The 8,329-nt window shown below is 51.5% G+C and overlaps 1 protein-coding gene across 1 annotated transcript; it reads left to right on the top strand.

The window, feature by feature from the left end:
- Positions 1-2,963: 2,963 nt before the first annotated feature.
- LOC128845978 (mast cell protease 1A-like) lies at positions 2,964-7,674 on the top strand. Its single transcript, XM_054045074.1, has 5 exons — positions 2,964-3,018; positions 5,457-5,613; positions 5,969-6,104; positions 7,156-7,416; positions 7,525-7,674. Exons 1-5 carry the CDS (start codon positions 2,964-2,966, stop codon positions 7,672-7,674), a joined length of 759 nt encoding a protein of 252 aa, XP_053901049.1.
- Positions 7,675-8,329: the final 655 nt, after the last annotated feature.

The following is an 8,329-nucleotide window of genomic DNA, read 5'->3' as shown; positions in this document are numbered from 1 at the left end:
TGTCCAGGGACCTCACAGTAACTGGGTCTGATCAGAAAGGTTCACATTGAGTGGCTTCCTTTTGGAAACAGCAACTTTGGCTAAACTACAATTTTCAGTGCACTAATGTTGATTTTGACAAAGTTTTTCCATTTTAAGTCAAAATGTTGCTTTGAAACCCAGCCCTCTGAGATATCCCCAACAACTTGTCACAGACAGTTTGACATTTCTGTGATGCCGAAGATGCTCAGGCAGGTGCGTTACCCCTGTGTCTGACCCTCTCTTCAATAGTTCAGCAAAGAAGGGGTGGTGCAGGTGCTCTTTTTTTTCTGAAAACACCAGCTCCTGAAGTCACACGATCAGGTGTAAATTTTTAGCACCAAGGGCAATTAACCACTGGAACAACTTATCAAGGGTCCTGGTGGATTCCCCATCCTTGCCAAGTTTTAAATCAAGACTAGATATTTTCCTAAAAGCTCTGCTCTGGTTCAACCAGAAGTGAGTTGAGGGCACTCTCATGACCTGGGTTATGCAGGAGATCAGAGGAGATGATCAGGGGGCCCCTTCATGCCTTGGTATCTATAAATAATGAGCGAATCTCACCTTTCTTTGTTTTGTTTTAAAGAAAAAGGTTTTAGTCCTTGTGGTTGCAGAAATTGAAAGTTTAACAATTACAAACCCCTGAAGTTAGGTAAAAAGAACCCCATGTTTATTATTTTTAACAATCTCTGTTTTTTTAAGCCAATCTGTGAATCTGGGGGGCACAGCTCAGGATTTCTGACAGTTTGAGGCTGACAGACTTGTCCACCCCCGGTGTCGACCAGTGAATGATTTCAGACCAGCTGCTTCTTGTCTCCAGCATAGGTCAATTCCTGGCAGGTCCATCCCCATGTTCTTAAGCCAATGCCATCGTCAGCTTCAATAGATTTCTGGAGTCTTGCCCCCTCCCCCTGATGTCTCTAGAGCCCCCCAGGTCCCCTCCCAGGCTGAGTGTTAGGCCAAACAAGCCCAGCTCCTTCCGTCCCCTCCTCCAGGGTGGGCTCTCCGCACCCCCCACATCCTACTAGCCCTTCCCTGCCCCGCTCCAGTCTGAATCCCTCTGTCTGGCACACGGGGTGAGGTCCCTGCTGGAACCTGGGAAAAGCAGCTCCCAAAGAGGGACGGGAGGAGCTCGCTGAGGTCTCAGCCCTGGTCTCGCAGGCTGGGCAGGCGGAGGGCTGCGTCCCATGTCCCCAGGAGGCCTGGCCCCAGGAGTGTGTGGGAGCCCCAAAGCTAGGGACAGTGGCTGGGCTTGGCCCCAACCCGGCTGGCTCAGAAGCACGTGAGGTCCGGCCTTTGAGACTGCATGGGACAGCCTGGGGCCTGCCACTGGGGCTGGGTCAGGTGGAACTGGGCCGGGGTCGCCGCCTGCAGAGACCCAGCCAGGGGGTAGCAAATGGAGAGACCAAGCTCTGCAGAAAGCCCAAGGGAGCACATAGAGGCCTGGGAGGGGGATGTGGCTTCAGCCTGGCATCACCCTATCTGTGGACCATGCCTCGCCCCATGGGCGGCCTTCGCCCCAGCATATTGAGTGGGGTATAGAATCATAGAAACATAGGGCTGGAAGGGACCTCAAGAAGTCATGAAGTCCAGCCCCTGCATGGAGGCAGGATGAAGCAAACCTACAGCATCCCTGACAGCTGTTTGTACAACTTCTTCTTAAAAACCTCAAATGATGGGGATTCCGCAACCTCCCTTGGAAACCTGTTCCAGAGCTTAACTACCTCAAGAGTTAGAAAGTATTTCCTAATAAATAACCTGAATCTCCCTTGTTGCAGATTAAGCCCATTACTTCTTGTCCTGCCTTCACTGGACATGGAGAATAATTGATCCCCGTCCATTTTATAACAGGCCTTCACAGATTTACAGACTGGTATCAGGTCCTCCCCTCTGATCTTTTCTCCAGATTAACATGCCTAGTTTTTTTAACCTGCCCTCACAATTTATCCACAGCTTTCCTAAAGTGTGCTGTAGAGGAGGGCAGAAGAAATGATCCATCGGTCCCGTCTGGCCGTTATTTCTCTGGCTGTACGAACATCCCTGCAGCAGCGAGATAAACACCTTTCCACCTTCACAGCGTTTCCTTCTCTTTCTTCAGGGCAATGCTGTTAAACACATTCTGCCTCCTAATGTGGAACAAATGCCGCGAGGTTTGCTCACTGTTTGAGAGGCAGGAGCCGTAAGTGCTGTCAGTTACACTGCATGTTATTGCGCTGCTAGGTCCAATGGACCTCAGCTGGAGCCCTGGCCCCATTGACTCCAGCAGAGCTCCAGCCGATTGACTCCAGCCGAGGATCTGGCCCACTGGCTTGGGTGGAGGGGGATGGGGCCTGGGGCCTTTCCCCTCTAAGGGGTGCTGGCTCTGATCCAGCCACAGGCAGGGGACTGGCTGGTTCAGGGGGTGGTTGAGAATCACAGACATTGGTCTCCCAGCCTGATCAAGGGCTTTCTCAAAAACATTGCTCTCACAGACCCCACAATGCAGGGGTGTCTGATCTGAGTCATCCCCCTGGCCCTGCTCACCCTAGTGGTGAGAGACGCTTGAGAAAGAACAAAGGGCCGAGTTCCCATCTGCAGCTGAGATGAGACAGGGTTAACCACAGCCTCCACCAACACAGCACCTAGCTGGGGAGGGGCAGGGGACAGCTGAGACTCTATTAGCATGTAACTCTCCTCCCCCGGCCCAGTTCCAGATGTGTCCACATGTGCCCAGATGTGCCTGTTGCCAGAGGCTGCAGGGCTCCAGGTGCTGAGTGTCTCCAGATGTTGCCCAGCTGTGGTGAGGATGTGACTAAGCCAGGCCTGCCCTTTCCCCTGCCAGCTTAGCAGTGCCTCCAGAGAGCTACCCAGCAGCTGAGTCTGACCCTGAGGTTTCCTGTCCCCAGCTGTGGCTATAAGACCCCCAGGGCTGAGTCAGACGCACCTTCTCTGATCCGGTGCTGACAATGCTGCTGCTGCTGCTTCCTGCAGCCATCCTCTTGCCACTCAGGGCTCAAGCTGGTGAGTACTGGGGGGCATGGTGACCCCAGCCGCATGGGGAGCTCATCAGGGCGTCCCCAGTCCAGGCACAGCTGCTCCCCAGAAGGGTGAGGTCCCCTGAGGTCAGGCCTCTTCCCTGGCATTCAAAGCACGGGAGCCCCACAGGCTATGAAGGTCACCACATGGCCCTGGGGCGTGGTGAAGACTGGCCATCCATGCTGGGTGCAGGAGGAGTGGGAGCAGCTGGGGAAGTGGGAGGAGGATCCTTTATCTGGGGCCAGCAGGGGGACACAAGAACGGCCATACTGGGTCAAACCAAAGGTCCATTTAGCCCAGTATCCTGTCTTCTGACAATGTCCAGTGCTAGGTGCCTCAGAGGGAATGAACATAACAGGTCATCATCAAGTGATCCATCCCCTGTCACCCATTCCCAGCTCCTGGCAAACAGAGGCTAGGGACACCATCCCTGCCAATCCTGGCTAATAGCCATTGATGGACCTATCCTCCATTAATTTGTTTAGTTGTTTTTGAACCCTGTTCTAGTCTTGGCCTTCACAACATCCTCTGCAAGGAGTTCCACAAGTTGACTGTGCAGTGTGTGAAAAAATACTTCCTTTGGTTTGTTTTAAACCTGGTGCCTATTAATTTCATTTTGTGACCCCTAGTTCTTGTGTTATGAGAAGGAGTAAATAACACTTCCTTATTTACTTTCTCCACACCAGTCATGATTTTATAGACCTCAATCGTATCCCCCCTTAGTTGTTGCTTTTCCAAACCGAAAAGTCCCAGTCTTATTAATCTCTACTCATATGGAAGCCGTTCCATACCCCTAATCATTTTTGTTGCCCTTTTCTGACCCTTTTCCAATTGCAATATATCTTTTTTGAGAGAGGGCGACTAGCTCTGCACACAGTATTCAAGATGTAGGCTTACCATGGATTTATATAGAGGAAATATGATATTTCTCTCTTATTGTCTATCCCTTTCTTAATGGTTCCCAACATTCAGTTATCTGGGACCTGGTTGGCATCACTGCAGAGCTGCCCAAAGAAGTTGGGTGTGAGGGGTACCCACCGTGGGCCGAGGGCACATCTGCTCCTATAGGGCAGGGTCACTCAGCCACCATGACAAACATATTGACCCCTAGCATGTGAGATGCCTTGGAGATCCATCCCCATACGCACCCCATCTGTCTGTCATATAGACACAGAGACAGGTGTGTATCTATCCATCCGCAAAGACACCCGTATGTCTGTCTGTCTGTCTGTTTGTCTCTCTCTATCACAGAATATAACCCTGTGTCCACTATTGTAGTAATCTCTGTACACAGCACGCCTTGTGAGGTATCATTTGAAAATGCATAATTTGCTGCTCATTATTGTCCTAGTTAAATATGTGTGGTAACATTGAAGTGAAGTTATAAGATTCCAGTCTCTGGTGTTACTAAAACATGTGGCCAAACTAGAGAGAGAGCCTGGTGTAAACAAGACTGATGGGCCATCAGCTGCTAAGTGGCCGTTCTTTGGCAGGAAAGTGGGCAGGGGCAAAAAAATCTACATCTTAGCAAAGAAAAAGCCTGGAGTTCCTGTCCACAGAGACGGCCTGTCACCTTGTTCCCAGCTTCCCTCTCTCTGTGTCCCTCCATTGACTGAATGAGAAGGGACAAAGGAAGCAGCCATTAAACAGAAGGGGTCCTGGCCTAAGAAGTCTGGCCGGTAATAGTATTGAGAGCACACGGTGAGAAAACCTTTGCTTGAATTTAACCCAGTTTCTTAAGTTAGGCACCAATTGCGTTTGAGCATTGTTGTTCTTGTAACCATTCCTGAAATTTATGCCTCATGACTCAGACTCCCTTGAAATGTCTCTCTGGGTAGTTAATGAACTTGGTTTATTGTTTTATCTGATCCAGTGTGTTGGAACTGAAGTGTCTGAGAAACTCCACTTGGGGCATCGGGATTTGTGCATGTCACTTATATTAATCAAATGACAGACTTGATATCATTGGTACTGTCCAGGTGATACAGGGCATTTCTGGGGGAAAATCTCAGACTAGGGCTGCGTTGGGGTCACCCTGCAGCATACCCATGGCTGGCAAGAGACAAGGTGTGGCTGTCTGGCTGGCAGCAGCACACACAGACACAGCTGGGAGTGACTTAAACCTGGAGGCTGTTTGTGAGGATCCAGACTGGAGGCTGTCAGAAGCAAGGCATTGCAAAGGGCACACCGCTTAGAGGGTAGGGGTGACACAGCTACTCATTGGTCTGTATTGCACACAGGGTATGTCACACTCCCCCCACACCTGGCTTCATCTCCCTCGCTGGCATGCACTCAAGGTGTATGACACAGGGCTAGACAGGTCTGATTGTATCCAGCAGAGGGCAGCGGGGACTCAGCCTGGTCATGGCAATCCAAACCCCCTTCTCCACTAACTCTTGCTGGGGTGTGGGTTGCTCTTTCAGGGTGGATCATCGGTGGGAACATATCTTCGCCACACTCCAGACCCTACATGGCCTACCTGGAGGTGAGCATGGGCCCGGTGAATACACAGACGTGCGGAGGGCTGTTGGTGAAGAAGGACTTTGTCCTGACGGCTGCTCACTGCAGCTGTATTGCAGGGTAAGCGGGGACAGGGAATGAGACCCAGGCCTGTGGGGTGGCACCCCGGGCGACCCTAGACTTCTCAGTTCCCAGATTTCAGGGAGGAGAGATCAGGATAGGGACTGGGAACAGGGTGGCAGTGCAGGGCCCTCACCGCTAGGGGGCCCCACGGCTCCCAGCCCCAGTGGGGAAAGACTGGGGGACCCAGGTATCCAGTACAGCAATAAAGGGCCCTCACCCCTAGGGGGCCCCAGAGCTCTGAGCTGCCAAGCTGGGAGAGACTGGGACAGGGAAAGGAACCCAGGCATCCCCGCAGCTCCCAGCCGGGTCAGTCTCCTTCCTCCTTAGTGGCACTTTATTCCCCATTTATCAGCAACATCACAGTCATCCTCGGAGCCCACAATGTCCACGAGCCGGAGGAAACCCAGCAGCGCCTGCGTGTGCGACGCATCATCCCCCACCCAGAATTCACCAGGGACCCGTTCACCAACGACCTCTTGCTTCTGCAGGTACCGGGAGCCCCACCCTGGGTTTGATGCAGACAGCTGCAATGCGAGGGTGCCCCTCTGGGGACGCTGAGTGTCACCCACACTGACAGGACAGGGGCTGTATTCTGCACAGCAGCGACTCTGGAAGGGACTTCGGGGTCATGGGGAAACCAACCCAGCACAAGGCTGGAGCTAAGCGGGCAGATGCCGTCCTTAGGTGTGTAAACTGAGGGATAGCAAGTAGGAGCAGAGAGGTGGGGTCCCCTCATGATACAGCCATGGGAAGACCATGATGGAGCCTGTGGCCAGCTCTGGCATCCACACTTCACACAGCACGTTGGCAAATTGGAACGAGCTTCAAGAACACTCCGAGATCTGGAGACATGGCCTGGCAGGTAGAGCTCCAAGGAGATCGATCTTCTGAGGTTACTGTAGGGGAGAAGAGGACTTGACCCCAGGCTGTAGGACTCTGTAGGGCTTTCTGAGGGTAGGGGCTCTTCATCCTCGCTGTCCTAGGCAGGACTAGACCGGCTGACCAAGGGCTGATGCTGGACAAATTTGGGCTAGAAATCTGGCTCGGGTTTGTATCGGGAGGGAAATAGTCATTGGAACAACTGAGCTAGAGATGTGATGGATTCTCCATCCCTTGGAGTCCTTATGCTGAGGTGGGACATCTCTTCCTATTAGCCTCACCTTAGCTCAAGCAGATAGTACGGGCTGGATATTCCTCCAGTTCCTCCCTCTTTGTGCCGCTAGTCAAGGTGCGTAGCTTCCTACCAGCCGACCTTTCCGGTTCAGTCCCTCGCGGGAATCACTTCCAGTCCCCGCTATCCCCTGGGCTGCTCCTACCATCCCCTGCTGCATCCCCTCCACGCTGCTGTTCCCTCTCCAGCCCTAGCTCCTCCCTCTCGTGGCCCCCCCAGTCTTTTCTGCCTGAGCTGGAGGGGTAGCTGGTCCCCAGACTAACTCCGTCCTGGGTGTCCCGGAGTGGGTCCTAAGGGGAGGTTTTCACACTTATACCCCAGCCAAGCAGCCGGGCTGATCCCAAACCCTTTCTCTCCCCCCGGAGTAGCTGGAGAAGAAGGTGGAGGTGACGAAGGAGGTGAAGCTGCTCAGGTTGCCCTCAGCTCATTCCACCCCGAAAGCAGAGGAGAAGTGCCTGGTAGCCGGATGGGGTCTCACTAGCCCGAATGCCTTTATGCCCCCTAGTACCCTGCATGAAGTGCAAGTGCAGGTGCTGGATGAGGACACGTGCACCATGTTTTATCCTGGCTATGAGCACGCCAGCATGCTGTGTGCAGGGAGGCCCTTCCAGAGGGGATCGGCTTACATGGTAAATATCCATCCCAGTCTCAGCCTTTTCTTTCCTGTCACATTACCACAAGTATTTTGGGGACTACTTTATCCTCTAACACTCCTTGTTTCTCTCTTGTGTTTGAAGGGGGATTCCGGGGGTCCCCTGGTGTGTAACGGGGTACCCCAGGGCATTGTTTCCTATGGACGAGTGGACGGTTCTCCACCTGCGATATACACACGGCTTACTAAATTCGTCCCGTGGATTAGGCGACAGATGCGCTTGTTCCAGCAGTAATTAAGACACACACCAAGAGAGAAGGACATTGCCCATGGACCTCACGTCCCTGTTTGAAACAGAGTTTTCCAAATAGCCTTCCTGAGGGTTTTACACTGCTTCCCATTACCGTAGTATCTAGGCGCTATATTATTAATGTTAAACAGGAAAGTGGCCGTGGCTGCCTTCCAGCAGGTCTCTGATATATTGATAGGCTTGGAAGGATTCGATTTTTATTGGCAAAAGTCGGCAAACATCAATTTCGCTGCTCACACACAAACCGATGAAAAAATACTTCCATTGAAAGTAATAGAAATTTACATGTAGGCAAAGTAAGGAAAATGCTGCTTGAGAATGGCTCAGTTTGATTTCAGGATATGTACTTTGTATATTTTGACATGTGATGTTGACCATTTGTGTTTTAACCATTATAAAGCTTTGACATTGGGAATCTAAACATCTACTGTCATGCAATAATTATTGTCTGGCAGCCCCCCATTGTCTGTCATCCCCACAATTTCCTGCAATTGTGAAAATTTAAAAATAAAGTAATAAAAATTGAAAAAAAAATGTTTAAAATAAACATAGTTATTATCTGCTGAAACACTAAACTAATACAAATGGAATTTTGCCAAACCTACCTGTGGACAATCACAGGCCTGGTTGAAGTCAATGG

Source organism: Malaclemys terrapin, chromosome 12, assembly GCF_027887155.1.
Source record: "Malaclemys terrapin pileata isolate rMalTer1 chromosome 12, rMalTer1.hap1, whole genome shotgun sequence".
In the NCBI taxonomy this organism is placed as follows: domain Eukaryota; kingdom Metazoa; phylum Chordata; order Testudines; family Emydidae; genus Malaclemys; species Malaclemys terrapin.
The sequence above is the reverse complement of the archived record's forward strand: the minus strand, read 5'-3'. Positions and strand labels throughout refer to the sequence as shown.

What these genes read in the sequence shown, in the direction of transcription:
- LOC128845978 (XM_054045074.1), top strand. Translation starts at nt 2,964, where the DNA reads ATGCTGCTGCTGCTGCTTCCTGCAGCCATCCTCTTGCCACTCAGGGCT. An exon ending in GCCACTCAGGGCTCAAGCTG is followed by an intron (nt 3,019 to 5,456) that starts GTGAGTACTGGG and finishes TTGCTCTTTCAG; the next exon opens with GGTGGATCATCGGTGGGAAC. An exon ending in ACGACCTCTTGCTTCTGCAG is followed by an intron (nt 6,105 to 7,155) that starts GTACCGGGAGCC and finishes CCCCCGGAGTAG; the next exon opens with CTGGAGAAGAAGGTGGAGGT.